The following is an 18,219-nucleotide window of genomic DNA, read 5'->3' as shown; positions in this document are numbered from 1 at the left end:
CAGAAAGAATGCATGTGGAAAAACGCAGAAGTAATGGAGTGTAAGTGAAGTTGCTGAAAATGAACTGTGAGTATGCATTGCAAAAGAGCCAAATATTCTCAGGATTACTCAAAACTTAGTAATTAACTAGTTACTTAATCACTTTGCTATTATTACTTTTTGCATTCGGCATTTAAACTTAATATGTCACTATTTCAGCAATTTCGTAAAGATCTACCTGACATATTTTCAAAGGCATACTCTAGGCGCTCATTCAATTTCAAAAAAAATTCAAATTGTAAAACAAAAAAGTTACCAATTTTCAATAAATTTTATATTTTTCGCCTCAAACACTATGATCGCTGTTTCTCTATTCCACTTGTATCCATTACCCCAACTACAGTATCCATGCGTAATCCCTTCCACCGGCGCTATGAATAATTGTCAGCATTTGTCTCTTTAGCATCGCAATTGCAAAAAACACTCAGAGAGCTTGCACCGTTAGCATCGATTTGAATTCTGTTCCAAATTCCATTACTTACGCTTTTGCCACAAACCCTGCTCCGCGCTCTGCTTGAATGCGATTCATTTATGTTGACTGTAATTCTCATACTTTGTCAGCTCTCCGACCGCCTCTTTGCCAACTCTCTATGTGTATGTATAGAGAACTCCGCGTTTCGTGATTTAGATTTAGTCACCTTTGAAGTTTGACTGCGCTCTGCATGGCGGGTATATTTCTTGCATTGGGAAAGATAAAAACACAAAGTTGGAGACCAACAGCATCTCCTAACCATTGTTTGCAAGCCCTGACTAAAAATTCAGGTACATATTCACATATATAGTATATGAGAGCTCACACATTCACTCGCTCTCAGCGCATGCCTTGACATGAAATGTTTCCCGACAAATAGCTGAAAGCGAAGTAGTTGCTTTCCACTTTAATGTTGTCTAATTAAACTTGAAAAGGAGCCAAGTTAGCCAAAGTTAATATGCGGTTGACTTGTGCCTGAGTTGCCATCTGTTTCGCCGTCAACTGTTGCTGCGGCGCTGCTGTCTTAATAGACAGCTATGAAGACGTGTTTAATTTGTGCCCGCGTAGTCAGCTGGACAGACGAAATGCAGTGCTCGGGCGAGTCTGCAGCTGGTAAATGGCAATTAGTAGTGGCAAAATGGTTGCTGTCAGCTTCGCAAATGTTTATATACCGCTACTTTTGGCTTGGCGAGCAGGGCGGAAGCGAAAGTTGAAAGAATCGCAAATATATGCGAGTATATATGTATGAACATATTTCTTTTCGACTTTAATAACTTGCTTTAAAAACGAAAAATGTAATTAACTCCGACTGAATTTCAGCAAATCGTCATATGTGTGATCTGCTCGCATGCTATTTGCATGACACCAAGTACAGAGGAGCCGATGGGTAGCTAAGCTTCGTAAGTTTTTGAAATATGGAAGAACTTATTTACAAAGTCGGGATTTCGTGTGAGATCGCTGAACGCTGAACTGTAGTCGTAGAATTTTTTTTTTGCCTGAGAAAGACCGCAAATGATCTAGTGAGGTTTGTTGACTCAGCAGTTTACTTTTCCTTAACCGTAACCAAAGGTCTTGTCGGATAATAGTTGCCGAAGTTGAAAAAGAAAATATGATGGAATCAACCGAGTATTTTCTTCCCAACTGCTTATGTTTTGTGGGAGTAGGTAACCTGGCAACCTGGCTACAACTAAAATCAAGATATATATGATTTTGGCAAAGTCACTGGAGAAGAGACGAAACTAGCTTTTCCACGGATGGATCGAAGCAGGAGAGGAACGTTGGAGGTGTAGTATTCTTTCGGAAGCTCTATTCCTCAGCATTCTCAGTGTATCTTTCAAGCAGCAGTGGCAGCCGTCGAGGTAGCAACCGATGTACTTCTACGGTACGATAGCAGACCGGCTATACAGGCTCTGAACTCGCTGACAGTAAACTCAAAGCTAGTCAAGGAATAAATGATCTCACTTTTAGCGACATTAAGCTACTTTCATATCTAAGTGGTAAGGGTGACTGGCCACATCGTATTTGTTGGAAAGCTATAAAGCTGATAAGCTCGCTGAAAAAAGCACCCTCACCTACAACTCATTAGAATGGGAACAAACAGGTATTTCGCTGTTTCCGGCTCTGGATCTATGAGACTCGCCTGAGCTTAGTAAGGGTTCGTTAGCAATAAACACTTGTGACGTTGCGAAAGATTTCTGGCTCAGAGTGGAACGCTTAAGGTCCTTGAAGCTACTAGCTGGTCACATGGTCATATTGGAGGGCCCAACTTGCCAAAGTTGCCGAGGCCGAGACACATCTAGACACTTTCTCTTTTGTTGTCCAACTTCAGTCAGACAAAGGATGAAACATCTTGGTTGTCATACTTTCTACGAACCTGGTGAATTGCCCTCAGTGGATATTAGACAGCTCAATAAATTCTGGCTGGCCCTAGACGCTTTTTAGCGAATTATCTTCAGTGGATGTAAGTCAGCTCAACAAATTTGTGGCTGGCTTTAGGCATTTCGCCTATATGCGATGGTCTTTTCGATCCATACTTAGAAGTTCTGGGCATTACAGCGGACAAGCGCCTCTTGCAGTCCAAGTGGAGTTATTAATAATCGCGCTAATCTCAGTAATCAGCCTATTTTATCTAACCTAAACTAGGACTTAATCTAAACAAATTCATACTTCTTGATCGAAATATAGGTATGTTGCTCATTTCTTAATTTTAAAAAGAAAATTTAAAAAAAATTACAACTCCGCATATCTTGCGACCTAATACCGTGCAGTTTTTTTTAAAGAAATGCAAATAATTTTCTATTTAAAACTAGCTTCCACATTTAGCTTAAAGTTACCGTTATTGCCGCAAATACAGGAGGAACTTTGTTAATTAAAAAGTAATTAAAATGCGTTGGTTAGACAAACAAAAGCCATGTGGCGGTGAAGAGGAGCCAATTGAAGTTTGCTGGCTACAACAAAAACCAACTTAAAGCTTAGACAAATAGAAACAACAACAACCACCACAATAACCATGCAACTGCGGCACGACGCAAGCGAACAATGGCAAGAAACAAAGGACAACAACTGAAGGCAATTGAAACCAATTGTAGCCATTTGTGTTAATTGCGGCTGTCGTAGTAAGCATAAACAACAACAACAATAATAATAATAAGAAGGTCTATGTACTACGTAAATAAAGGAGTCAAAAACGGAATGAAAGGATGAATGGTCGACGATATGGGAGAGGAAATGAATGCCTTAACGCTAGAGCGCACATTGAAGACGCGCTTTCAAGAGCACACATTCATTACAGGGTGCTCATGAAATTTAGAAATGTTAGTAGTTGAAAGAATATGCACCAAGCTGGGCTACAGACGCGAAATTATAAAAATTATGCGAGAAAAAAGTGTGAATGGAAGCCAGCAAAACTTAGATGAACATGTAGCCGTTGAAAATTATAGAGAAAACACTTGTGTTTAAAGAAAGACCAGCAACAAATCAGCAGGAACTCGCGCTGCAAACAAAAGCGCTGCCAGCTCGCCGGACCGAACCTTGCCACACTGCGAATGCAAGAACGAACAAAGCAAGCGGCTCATTTACGACAGCCAACAACAGCGCGCCGTTCCACCGCCTGGCAGTTCCACTTATAAACAATGGCGCAATATCGTTGGCATGCTCTGGCCGACTTGTTCTAGTATATGTTATTATTGTATTGTTTTATTCCGCCATTTTTAACTGTTGATCCTATTTGAGCGCACATTTTACTTTGCCAACTCCTGCAGTATGAAGTGGATAAAGATAAAAAAAGAACGCTTAACATAAAAGACAAGCCAACCGGCAGTTTTCATGGCAAATTATCTGCACAGAACAGAGCGCAGCACGAGCGCCTGCTAGGCAGTAATGCAGAGGCGCGTAAAAATCAGGTTGGAGGCGTGAGGATGGGCGAGCGCAGATGATAAGCCGGAAGGAAAGTTTGCTGCTGTGCGCGTACAACAAATCAAACAAGCGACAAAGGCACGCACACGCACACAAACCGCCCTGAACCATCCTGCATACCGGCGCACAATGACAGTTAGACGCACTGTACGTACATGCCGAAGACAATGAGCAGAGCGCGCTCAAAGCAAAAAGAAAAATGAAAATGATAGAAAATGAAAACTAAAAGTAGCTGCTGCTATCTAGTGCCAGAATCAGCCAGCGCTGTCCGCATTTGACAGCTTATCGCTAACTTGACTGGCAAGCAACGCCTGCCCGCGCCACAAGCTTTCGTGCAGTTTTGACAGGCCAATGCGTGTACGTGGGAGTGTGTATATGCCACGCATTGTTTCCCGTATTCTTTAAGTATTTTACTGCTTACTCCACAGAGGTGTTCACTTTATTATGTTATATAAATTACGGTATTTTTCAATTGCATCAAATTTGAATATTAATCTACTTTTTCTCTTTCTTTCTTTCTTTGTCTCTTCCACGCAAAAAACAGGCGACTCAATTATTCTAAATTGTCAAGCGGATGGCACCCCAACACCAGAGATCTTATGGTACAAAGATGCTAATCCCGTTGATCCCTCGTCTACTGTTGGCATCTTTAATGATGGCACCGAGTTACGGATCTCCACCATCCGACACGAGGACATCGGAGAGTACACTTGCATTGCACGCAATGGTGAGGGACAAGTCTCCCATACGGCCCGTGTTATAATAGCGGGCGGCGCTGTAATCATGGTAAAACATAAATTATTTTCGAACCACCAAAACCCCTCACAGAAATATCAAATCCTCCACAAAATGTAATAATCGATGCCCACTTTGGATTGTAAATTAACGAAGAAGAAAAGTTTGTAAAATGAAAACAAACAAGAATATTGATTTGGTGAAGTGAAATTGTAGTAAAGTAAAATTTTTTAGACGCGACTCCTCTAGCTGATTGGCAGTTTTAACAAAAGTGATGTAGTTTTTTATTTTTCAAGTATAAGAATATTTAGGTTAAAGTCAGCTTGCGTTACTTTTGGGGTTTTAGTAATATGTCAACGGTAAGAAGTGCGTTTAGTAACAGCATGAAAGGTTTGTTTAAAAGCTTAAGCAGGCTTCAGATTCCTTACATATAGGCAAAAAGCTAAAATTGCAACACTAAAATTTGAAAGCTCACTCAAAGCTCAAAGCTCTTTTTAAAGCTCACTCAGCTTAAGTGCCAAATAATATTTGAAAGCTTATATCTTACATGATTCGAAAGGTTAAAATTGCAATACTAAGTTTTGAAAGCTCACTAAAAGCTCAAACCTCTCTTCAAAGCTCATTTGGTTTAAGTGGCAAACAAAACTTAGAAGTTTATATCTTACATGATTCGAAAGGCTAAAATTGCAATACTAAGTTTTGAAAGCTCACTAAAACCTCAAAGCTCACTCAGTTTAAGTTCCAAATAATACTTGAAAATTTATATCTTACGTGATTCGAAAGTCTGAGATTACAACACCAAGTTTTGAAAGCTCGCTAAAAGCTCAAAGCCCTTTTAAAAGCTCACTTAGTTTAAGTACCAAAATTATTTGAAAGTTGATAGCTTTCATGATTTGACAGCGATTTCAGTTGATCATATTTTATGAATCTCAGCTTAACAGCAACTACTCCGTGCAAAATATATCAGCAGGGAAGCAATGTTGCCAAATTTGTAAAAAGCGTGCCGACAAATGTCGCTGAATCAAGTTTACTTAGAGAATAAATCAGTTTCTTATTTTATACTTTTCTGTAGACTAATTTGTAATCTCCTAATTGATGTGCTCATATAGTAAGTGAAATAAAATTACACTATTCAGCAAATCTATAGGAAAAATTTGTGACTGATATGTTAAGAGGTCTGTGCGGTATTTGAAGGGTACTGATTACAAATTTGAGTTCAAAAGTGTTCCTATTTTGTCAATTAAGTAAGTGGCGATGGGGCCTAACTTCTTGCCAATAAACCAAAAAATTCGTACGTGTTAGGAAATGTAGAATTTTTTAAAAACAATTTCGGATTTAGCAACTTAAACTTAGCACGGAACAGCCTTTAACTTCAGAGTACCAAAATGACCACTAAAACTAGTGTTATTCGACTAAATTTTGGTTGAGAATAATGTATGATTGTTTGAGTGACATAAAATTAATTCCAAAACTTTCACTTACCGGGAAAATTGTCAATCAGCTAGTAATATTTTTTAAGTTTTTGCCAACTAATTGGAGTGTTCAAAATAATGAAATTTCTTTGCGAATGACTTCAGTTCCAATAGCGTTCCATATCCATATGTTTAAGTGTTGTCGCCCCCTATTTATAAACAAACAGAAAGAATTATTCCAAAAAATATGAAAAATTTAAACACTTATTTAATGATTTATCATCATCATCATTACTAAACTCATTACGAAAATTAGCATATATGCATGCAAAATCATAGAAATAGTTAGATTTACCGTAACTAGCACTAAAAACTTACATATATTCTTATAAAGCTTTTGTCGCGCTAATTGGCTTAGTGCTAAAATTAAATGCTGTTTGATTGTGTCTAACGAGTAAAATTGACTTTTAAAACGATCCAAGCGAATTTAAGCACAGAAAAAGCTTAAATCTCTTATGCTGCATACTTTTAGGCGCATATTTGATAAATTTAAACTTGTTAGCCAAAACTTAATGTGCTTAGAAAATTATATTCAACACTTCTGATATTTTTTTGATTATATTTTTGATTATGTTGAACTTTATTAAATTTATGTGACGGTATTCAGCCGCTTTTGTGGTTATTGAACATGACTGCTTCACCCTGTTGACGAAAGCGAGCAAAATGCTTAAAATCTCATGCCGAAATTAATTACAGGCAAATTAATTATTTTGCTTGAGGTAAACTGCCTGCAAATATTTTAGATAGCGGCATGTGCACTAGGTATTCGGCAGCTGCAGAACTATATTGACGTGACATGTGGGTTCCTGCGCTGATTTAAGCCCATTTAAATGAGTTACAGTGTAATTAACTTAAACTGCGCTATAAATTATAGTTATTTGCTCAAATTTAAGATGCAGCAATTTACTCATCTACTAAATGTTTTATTAGATTATTTTGAAAATGCCGGGGTCGTAAGCAGAGTTGCCATATATGCAAAATATTTTCATGGAAAAAAATATCATTTAAAAAAGCAAAAGTAAGCAAATTCAAGCGGAAATTTAAAAAAAATAAATATTTTTAGTAATACTATAAAAATTTCACTAAAAAAAAACAAAAAAAAAATTTAGTGAAATTTCTCCACATAGCTTTTTTTTAAATTTTACTAACCATTGTCGATATCGTCACCTAAAATGTAAAATGACGTAACATCACTTATCATAAGTTTACAGGGGAATGGAAAACGATATCAAAGAAACATATTGAAACAAAATTTGAGTTTTGGTTATAAAACGGTTATATATTGGTTATATTTTAGTTATATATTGGTTATATATTGGTTATATTTTAGTTATATATTGGTTATATATTGGTAACGTAGCTGAAAATTCAATGCTATTTATATGTAATATGATGTAGCGAGTCGTAAGCAATAAAAAACTCAATTTCGGTTTTTTTATGATACGTTGTTTTGCATTTTAGGTGACGATATGTATATGAATTTGCAAAAATTCAAACTCAACTCGCCAAATAAGTTTTTTTTTCATTTCAAACTCATCTTAAGTAAACATTTCTTAGTAATAAACCCAACAATTTCCTTAACAAAATCCTTGAAGCAAGTTTATCTTCGAGCAATTTATGTAGGCAGCGCCAGTCAATTGATCATACTCGAAAAAAGTAGGCCAACTGCAGCAGCATTCCTGCAAGTGTACATAAACTCTAAGACACAAAATAGCAGTTACAAAATGCTAGCATATAACTTTAATCGCATATCCGCATTTATCTACGTAAGGCGAGCTTATGCTGAGCTCAAACTTAATGCCAGCAACATGAAAACTTCCATTGAAACTAATGCAAAAACAACACAAGACATCACGATGCCATGAAATTGTTTATAAACAAAGCCAACAATAAAGTCTACACATACTGCAGATACAACAACAGTTATTATTTATAAACTAAATACAGCCATTATGCAGCATGCATAAGTGTAACATGTGTGTGGCCGTAGAACTTTGGCAGCGCCTGAAACTGTGCTAAACTGCACATCATTAGACAGCAACAAACACACGAACACGCATATGTGCAGCTGTTTGTGCGCCTGTGTGTTGCAAACGATATTATAAAACACAATTATATTACGAAAACCGCTCAATAACTGTCAGCTTGAGACACAAGCGCACACACACACAAACACACACTGGCAGTTGTGGGAGTTTATGTGACAGCTCGAATAGCTTAGGGAATGTTCTTGGAAGAAGAAAATCTTAATTCAACATGACAACACTAATGCGCTACTACAATTTAATAGTTAAAAGACGCCGCACACACTCGCATGCAAGCAAACTGTGCTCCGCTTTGGTTGGTTGGTTGGTGCGCTATGGCGTATGAGTAACAACAATGTAAAGACACCGCACTGCTTACTTATGCGGACTTGTACGCGCTTTGTTGATCCTACACAGATGTTGTCATTAGACGCCGTTATGCGCTTTTGTCTTCATTTGTTATCGCTTGCCACTAAACTACTGTATTCAGCATTCATGTCAGCTGAAATTGATGGGCGTTTGGTGCATGTGTCGCCGCCTGCAACAGCAGTCACTAAGTGCCGCTTTTTAATAGTGCTGCCTTAAGCCTTATTTATGGCGCACTCACTTAAATGCCTTTTATGCTTTTCAATGAGAAAATTAAACAGTCCTAACTGCTTTTACTCACTAACACTTGTTTGACGCTTGTAATCTCATTACAGTGCTTTGAAACATTAAGCCTGCAGCTGAATTACTGGAGGCGCTATAGATAATTAAAGGGAAATATGCTGAGTAATCAGACAACTTTTTTGTTCCGAAAGATTTTAGAATATGTGACCTGGTCTACGAAAAGGGAGCTAACGTGCGAAAACTAGTTTTCTGGGAAAAGCTGTTAAAAATAATCGTCAGTTTCTCGTTATCTCATTAATTGTTCTCCTTTTTTTGACACCTAAGTCCCCTTTCCGTAGACCAGGTCACATATAATGTTTGGTAGTCGAAAAAGTCTTTTCGTATTTCTAATCAGACTTCAACTGATTTTTATACTCTCGCAACAAAGTTGCTAAAGAGAGTATTATAGTTTTGTTGACATAACGGTTGTTTGTAAGTCCTAAAACTAAATGTTTTTTATTTTGAAGGATTTTAGGATATTTTATAACGGTTTTATTAAAAGGACCTCCAAAGTAGGCAATATCAAACCCCCGAGTGAATTTCTTTCAGATAAAGGCCGCTTATTAAAGCCCTCTGCCAATTTGGATCAGTTGGCATAGCTTCAAATACTAAATCAGCTTTCTACACAGTTTTAGCTTTCTTAACCGACCTTCTAACGATTTCAGTGGGAGATTTCTTGTAGAAATCAAATCTATATCGATTTAAGCAAACGTGAAAGACATAAATTAAGTAGAGTTCACCACGAGTTGCAACAAATTTCTGTTTGGCAATAATTTTTATCAATAAACAAATGAAGTAAGTCGTAATAGTAACAGTTCGCCATTACGATAAGATCTTGAAAGCGTAATATGAGCAACAAAATATATTTAAACGTCTATTTTACAATATTTTTCCGCAATATTTGCAGTTCCTACAAGTTATACAAGTTAAATGCTTGCTGACTAAGGCATGAAATCAAGCTTTCACTATATTAATCGTTTAAAAAAATATTTTAAAAATTTGAAAAGTCGATATATTATTTTTAAAATATATTCTAGCAAGCTGCGCAGGTCATGGGTCACATTTTTGAAAGAAGAATTAACATTCTTACCTAAGCTGACAAACACTCGTGTAAATACATGATTGTAGGCCTCAGCTTATTTGCTTGAATATACTAAAAGAACAAGAATTCGCATAGACCTCGTAATATCAACAGACATGCTATTGGCAATACTTCGAACGTAGCTTAAAAACTTTCCCATACAAAAACTTGCATGCTTATAAAGAGCGTGGGTTGTTGAGGCGCCGGTTATAGTTACTAGTGCGACCGTGCATGCCACGAAAATTCTCACTTGAGGCGCCTTAACCTTTTACTACACACTCGAATATATTTGGTGTTATTGCTTCATTGAGCTTCTTTTTATAGCCAGCCTTTTTTAAATGGTTCAAAACAGTTTTGAATATTAAGTTCTTTAGCGATGGCATGGCTGCTTTTATGGCGGTCCTGATCAATATTCATGGGTCAACAAGACCAGGAATCTCATATGACAGCGGCGATCCGTTGTGTTAACTAAAACTTTTATATAATGAATCACAAGCTCTTACAATTCTGCAAAGCGCTTTGAGTCTAACACATATTTGTTGAGACGGTTAATGTCAGTTTCGACTATGTCTGTTGGCTCGCCGAAGATAATAAGGTGTTTCATCTTCAGTCTGGCAAAGGCTAGAAAATACAATAGAAAATGCGTGGATTTTTTCCTTACAACTTTGATAACTTGTCTTTTGGAAAATGTTTTGTAAGAACCGCTACAACCCTTTGTACTAAATATAGCAATAGGAAAATTAAGCGCTTTTGAAAACTAAACTCTTTTATTTACCTCGTTTCATAAATTTCATACGGTAAAGAGCCTGCAAGTTCGAAAAAGTTGTATTTGGTGCCATCAAAGTAGGCAAGAGCCAAACTTACTTAAGTGACAGACTTATAAACACGAGCTGTTCATGCCAACATTTGCATTTATGTGCACATTAATACATATGTATATAGTTGTTAAGTAAATGCAGTGGGAGGGGGAGGTACTTACAAAAACACGCAATTATTTAAGGGCTTTCACGCATACAAAGGAAAACAGCTACACACCAATACATGAAAAAAAGCAAAAACACGAATTAGTTGCTACACTCGTGTATAAAACACGTTATTGCATGTGTGTTTGTATTTGTGTTTGTGGGCCCAGCAAAAGTTTCATAAAGTGGCTTAGAGAGCGACCCAGTCGCGAACTTCAATTTCACGCATATAACTGTAAATATGTATATAGATATATATATATATATGTATGTATAAGAGTATATATATACATATATTTTAGAACACACAATAAATAGCAAACGCGCATATACATAGAAGAGAAGACCTCGGGCCTCGGGCGTTGAGCAGGCCAAGGCTAACAACTTAAATGCTCACACCACAAAGTTTCACTCGAAACGGCAAATGTTGTTTCCCGTTAGCCGTGCGCACAACCCCATGTGTGTATAATTTGTATATTTCTGTTGGCATGTATTACTGTGCACACACACACGCACACAGACAAGCGCATAAATATGTGGGCTTGGGGAAACGAACATTGAAACAAAATAATTTAAGCTCAAAGTGTGCGTCTGAGCGGTTGTTAAATGAATTTTGATGGTCCAACGGCACTTTTGCGCACGCACACACACACAAAGCCATTGGCACACACACACATATCCAAATGTGGGCCCATAGGCATAAGCGATAGTGTATGTGCAAGCAGATGTTTCGGCAAATACATTTTCAAAAATTTAATTTTCGCGTACATGTGAGCAGGGGCATGCAACAAAATGGCGTACGGCGCTGGCAACTACACGCTGCTCTCTCAAGGGTTGTAGCCGCAAAATGGAAAACATTTTTTTTAATTTATACGCTGTACATATGTATATGTGAGGGCATATACATGTGCTCCGGTGTCTGGTTCCACGTAACGCTTTTAAATTCAGCAGCATTATAACGGTCACGGGGCTCGTTTGGGAAAATTTAAAATACAGAAATTAAAATTTTAATCGAAGAGCTTTCCACAACTTCTGCATGGATATTAGAGCTTTGATTTGAGATTAGGAATTATACATTTTTTTTAAATTACCACTATTTTTTGAATTTATTAATACCACAACATTTAAAAAAATATAATATATGAAATATATAATATTTTAATTTAATTTTTTTTTTTTTTATTAATTTTTTTTAATTTTCTTATTTAATTTTTATATTTATTTTATTCGAAAAAATTTGTAGATGTAAAATTAATTTTCCTTTAAAAAATATCAAAATTCTGAACACAAAAAAAAGGATATCCATATTCAATTTACGAAGAGGACAAAAATAAAAAAATATTTGAAAGTATAATTTTTAACAAATATTTTAAAAATAAATTTTTTTAAATATGTATATTTTTTTAATTTAAATATATTTTTTTACGTACATTTTTTTTTTAATTTCCCTTCTTTTTAATTTTTTTTCAATCACGTTTTTGATGTTTACTTTTTTTCCAAACGATTTTTTAATGCAATATTAATTTTCATTTAAAAAATATCAAAATTTCGAAAAACAACAAAAAGTATATTGTTCGATATTCGATATTTTTAATTTACGAAGAGGACAAAAATAAAAAAAAAACAATATTTGAAAATAAAACATTTAAAAATATTTATAAATAATGTATTTACAAAATATGAACAATAAAAGAACAATATTCGAAAGTATGACATTTAAAAAATATTTAAAAATATAATATTCCTTTACAGACATTTTTAATGCTTGACTGTTTTTATTTCATTCTAAGCGATTTTTTAATGAAACTTTTATTTTTTTCTTTGAAAAGCACCAAACAGTTTTCGTTAAAAACAAGAAAACTCTGATAAAGTTTTTTAATAAATATAAATTTAATAATTTTTTTAAAATTTTGTTGTCAATTAAATCTTTTTTAAATTATTTTTCAAAAAGAGTTTTAATACTTATTTTTTTATTTTTATTTTATTCGAAGCAATTTTTTAATGTCACATTAATTTTCCTTAAAAAAAAATACCAAAATTTCGAAAACTAAAAATAACGACATAGTTCGATATTTGTAATTTACGAAGAGGTGAAATATAAAAAAATATTTAATAATTCTATACTAATATTTTTAGAAATTATAATTTAATTTTATTTTAATCGTATCATAATATTTTTTTAAATATTTTGCAACAAGCACCAAAGATCATTTTTCTTTGAAAACAGCAAAATTTTGACAAGAGTACAAAAATAGAAAAATATTTCAAAATTATATTTTAATATTGTTTAAAAATTAAAATTTAATATTTTTTAAATATTTTACATTTAAGAAATATATACCTATTTTTTTAATTTAAATTCTTTTTATTTTTTCGAAAACGTTTTTAATATTTAATTTTTTTATGTTTTATTCGAATTTATTTCTTAATGTAATTTTTATTGTTTTTTTTTAAGAAAAAACAACATAATTTTTCTTTAAAAACACAAACAATTTTGAAAGATAAGAGTAAAGATCTAGTTCGATACAAGATCGGTGGCTCAACCAGAAGAACCGCAGAATTTATCTGAAAAACACTTAAATCTTGGAACTGCTCTTTAAATGAGCTTTACGAACGTTCCACGGAAGTTCGAATGAAGATAACTCTTTGTCATCCAACTGTATTGGCTTTGTAAATTGAATGTCCAATATAAAACTAATCTTTTTTGAAAACCAACAGCTGATTTAAAAGGTTATGGATAGAAATCAGCTAACTTACTTTGGATATACAAGTATAGCTAAGTTACACCGAAAATATTAAATTTTCCTATAAAAAAAATAAATAAAAATACTCACAACTTTTTTCTGAAATTAATATATCTTGCGCTCCTGAAAATATTCGTGTTTTTAAACTAAAATTTAATTTTTTCTTTTTATAACCATAAAGGACATGTATCACAACTTATTAGCATTACTTCAATACAACAATATCATAAATATTGGCTTTAACTATAAGAACATGAAAAAAATTCAAAAATATTCCTGCGCTTTCTGTCTGTTTATGCTGAGTCTGCTAAAAAGTACATAGGCCTCTGTTCACTTTCTAACTTTACTTTAACTCAACTCCTGAAAACAAATTTCTTTGTATTTAAATATTTTAATGATTACCAACACAAATTACCTAACTGTCCAACGAACCAAACCATCAATCAACTTAATTACGTTAAACCGCCCGACCTCGTGCACCTACTCTCCCAACCAACAACAATATCACAACATCACAACAACAATAACAACAATTTTTTAATGCCAAAACCTGGTACAAAACTTTCCCAACCGCCCAACCCCACACACCGACGACCGAATGGCAATCGAATGGACGTTTTTTATGCCACACACGCATCGGACATGTGTGTGCGAAATGCGATGCGCGAAGCAGCCGGCAGCTGGTGGGAAGGGGAAAGTAAGCAAAGCGGGTCCAAAAAAGGTCGCCAAAACCGGCAAATACACTAAGCTCGGTATTGCAGTAAGTGCCCAACAGCAAAAACCACTTTTATCTCTATGTTTTGCTATAACGTTGCATATGCAACATTAGCGTTTTTTGTATGTGTTTACGCTGCGTTGAGCAATAGTTTTTGAATTTTGTCATTTCGTCAATTTTTATAACGACAATTCATTGAAAAACGTACGCTTGTTCACGCCAAATCGCCGAACACTCACCTGGCCATGCACACGAAATTGAAAAACATATTGCCACCTTGCCACCTTGTCACATTGCCACATAATCAAACAAAGTCGCATAAAAACTTTCATTATTGGATTTACAATTTGAAATGAATTTTGCTAAAAGTTATTAAGCATATCATGCATTCATATTTATTGTGCTGCTGCCAAGCTCAGGTATTTGCCACAAATATTCATTAAAAAAATATAAAAAAAATCGCATTTCGAACAGCGAACGAAATACACAATGCATTCGCAGTCACATCAAATGCCATTTAATATTTATATATATGTACATATATCTATGTGAGTGTATATGTATAAATGTATGTATGCACATATATAAAAAACAGTTAATATAAAGAGCAGCGAGAAATTCATAAAAAGCAGCACACGCTCAACATAATTGTCATTTGCGCCACAGTCACCGCCACCCTCGCCAACTCGCCATCTCGCCGCCGCCACCAACGCCGCCGCTGCTGCCACATTCATCGCCATCAGCAATATATGTGTGTATGTATTCATTGCCATTCAAGCATTTTGTTGTTGCTATTGCGCGCAGCAAACAATGCGAGGCCATAAATTGCCATATTCGAACGATGTGTGTGCCTGTCTTCGGGCGCAAACGGACGTAAGGACACACATACACACTCACATGCAGTTGCACATTTACAGACACACTTTCGTTAAGGCTCGCAAAGATGCGCACAAACACCCACACAGTTGCTCACTTATTGGTAGCAATAAAGTTTGTGTGCTTGTGTGTGTGCTTGTGTGTGTGTGCGTGTGTGTGACATCTTTCCCGCCGCTACGCCATTCATTCCAGTTAAGCGCTTGCCATGCTGCCGTTATTCTTAAATATGAATCATTGCTGAATATCCTGGCATTTCAGTTTCAGTTTACCATAACATCCGACTACAATGACATTTGGAGAATGCAGTTATTTTTGCTTTTGCTATGAATATTTAAAACCTTTGTTAACTTACTTTTATTAACATTTTAAATGCGGAGAGCACAGTGCGACAATGGTGTTTTATGATCTGACGCTTGGAGGGATATTTTTTAGACAAAAAATGTGTCCAGACATAAGACTTTTGGTGATAGAGATCCATAGATTAGCCTAAAATTGTTTTTAATTAATTTATTTGAATTAAATTTAATCTGATTTTTTTATATTTGGACTACTTTTTTAATAAGTTTCTGAATAAAAATAATTTTTTTTTTTAAATTTAATTAATCAACTAAAAATTAAATTTATAAAATTTAATATTAAATTTAAAAATTTAAATTAAATTAAAAAGAATTTAAAAATTTAAAAAAATTAAAATTAATTAAAATTAATTTAATATTAATTAAAAAATTAAATTAAATTTAATATTAATTTTTTTATTAAATTGTTTTTAATATAATTTAATACTATAATTTTTTAATTTAAATAAATTAAGAATTATTTTTTTACATTTAATTAAAAAATAAAAATTAAATACTTATAATTTAATTTTTTTAAAGTATTTGTAGCTTAATTTTTTTTATTATTAATTTAATTTAATTTTTTTATTGTTTTTATATACAGATTTTTTAAATTCACTTTTCTTCTTGAGAAAAACTTTGCCGCACTGTGAGATTGCATATCCAATTTACTTTTGCACGTTTTCTTAAAACTTCTTGCTTTTATATGTTGTAGAGTATAATATTTCTAACTATATCTCAATAAATATATATGTATATGTATACATATATGCATTGTGACAAAAGTACACTCGAAAATTGTAACAAAATTCTCCGGGTAATTAATATTACAAAAAAAATTTGCGAAGTTGGCAGGACTGTCCTTTTTTTGATTCAGTTTTATCAAAAACACAAGCCGACGAGTGGTACAAAGCCTTCAAAAACAGTCGAGAGATCGTTGAAGACATGCCTCGTTCTGGACGACATTCGACCTTTTTAACTGATGAAAATATTAAAAACCCAAAGTATGTATATGGTTCTTGAAAATCGTCAGGCGAGTGTTATAGAGCTGGTAAAAGAGCTCGACATCTCCCGCAAGCACACTCGAATTTTGTGAATATTTTGGGAATGAAACGCGTTCTTAATCGATTCATTCCGATTAAGCTAAATTTTTTCAAAAAGAGTACCGTAGGGATGTCACTTTGAACATGCTTGATCGTGCTAGTCGATCCTAAATTCATGGAGAGCATTGTTACTGCCGATGAGACATGGGTTTATGAGTTTGACATGCAAACAAGTCAACAACTACCCGGTTTCAGTCGATCGAAGATATAAAACCTCGGTCACTGAAGGAGCTGAAGGTCATCCCAAACTCTTGAAAAGTTTTTCGAGGACTAGAAAAATTATTGGCATGAGAATATTGCATATGGTGGGGATTACTTTGAACGAGGTAAAATCAATATTGATGCAGAACTATATATTGCGTTTTATTTACAATTTTCGGGTACTTTTTTCTCACAATGTATACATATAACTGGAAAAATATATTCTTAAATGATAAGGGTACTCAAAAATCACAAATATACCAGCATGGTATATTAATCTCCGTAAATAATTTTTATTTTACAAGACTCTCTCGCAGGCTTTTCTCTACTAGTTAAACTTTGAAAATATAAAAAGTAGATATTGTTTATTTCTAGACTAGAATACCCCTGAAGAGTGCTGAATCGAGCAAACAACTCTCATTACCAAAAAGAAAAAAAATAATGACGGTAGCACTAGCAACTTTTGACGGGTTTCCAACTAATTTACGGGTTCCCTACTAAAAAGCAAAAATATGCAACGCGGTTTTCGCTGCAAGCCTGTAAAAAAAATGTTCATTCAGAAATATTTTAAATAATCTTTCAGATACGACAGAAAGTTATTATAAACGTAGTGCCATTTCTTTGAATCTTCAGCTATATAGTAATTAAAGCTGACTCACTCTAAGAGTTTCAGTTCTCTTTCTGTGAATAATAAACGTATGTTCTTTATGTCTACGACTGTTAGAATACTTTGGTCGAAATTTAATTAAGGCCGTCTTCGATTCGCCATTTCTCGGCTCGCTTCTGCTCTCTTATTAGGAAAATTACAAAAATGTCAAAGCAACAGCAAAGCTAACAAGTTGAAAATCGGGCAAGAGAGTATGCAGATACCTCACTAAAGCATTATAGCTGCTATAACTAGTGCGGCCAAGTTTTATTTTACTATATCGAATGTTTCAAATGACAAATTAATATACAAATTTCCATTGTTTCTTGTATTTTAAGAACTTAGGACTTAGACTCAATTATTGTGACTTATAGAAAACAAAAGTAAAGAATTGCAGCAACATTTTTAAAGCAATTAAAAATAATTTCTCCACCAACAAAGAATTATAGCACTATAGCGCGTGCGTCAGAAGACATCTTAGTGCAGAGTTGCATCACATATGATGCCTGTTTGCTTGAGCGTATGAAATAGTTTGTTCGATTCGTTGGAGAGTAACTTTCGGCGAATGGAAGACAGCTTGTTCGATTCGTTGGAGAGTAACGTTTGTTCGTAAGATTAAAGAAGTATTAAGGAGTTATTCACTAGAAAGCAGTTTGATATATTTTAATCTAAGTTTTCCGCGTTACGAAGACCCGGAATGATCACCTTCATATTAATTTTCATTTTTAACAAATATTTTAAGTTATATAATA

The 18,219-nt window shown here is 34.3% G+C and overlaps 1 protein-coding gene across 5 annotated transcripts in view; it reads left to right on the top strand.

The window, feature by feature from the left end:
• The window catches only part of LOC120769803 (protein turtle), a 136,309-nt gene that overhangs the window by 82,289 nt on the left and 35,801 nt on the right, over window positions 1–18,219 (top strand). For 3 of the 5 annotated variants that reach the window (XM_040097000.1, XM_040097001.1, XM_040096999.1), the window contains exon 6: window positions 4,470–4,711. In XM_040097000.1, the coding sequence (XP_039952934.1) occupies window positions 4,470–4,711 (242 nt within the window). Of the gene's footprint in view, window positions 1–4,469; window positions 4,712–14,261; window positions 14,352–18,219 lie in introns of all 5 variants that reach the window. The other 2 variants (XM_040096998.1, XM_040096997.1) reach the window with 2 other exon arrangements.

This window comes from Bactrocera tryoni, chromosome 2 (assembly GCF_016617805.1).
Source record: "Bactrocera tryoni isolate S06 chromosome 2, CSIRO_BtryS06_freeze2, whole genome shotgun sequence".
NCBI classification, from domain to species: Eukaryota; Metazoa; Arthropoda; class Insecta; order Diptera; family Tephritidae; genus Bactrocera; species Bactrocera tryoni.
This window is presented reverse-complemented; position numbering and strand designations above follow the sequence as displayed.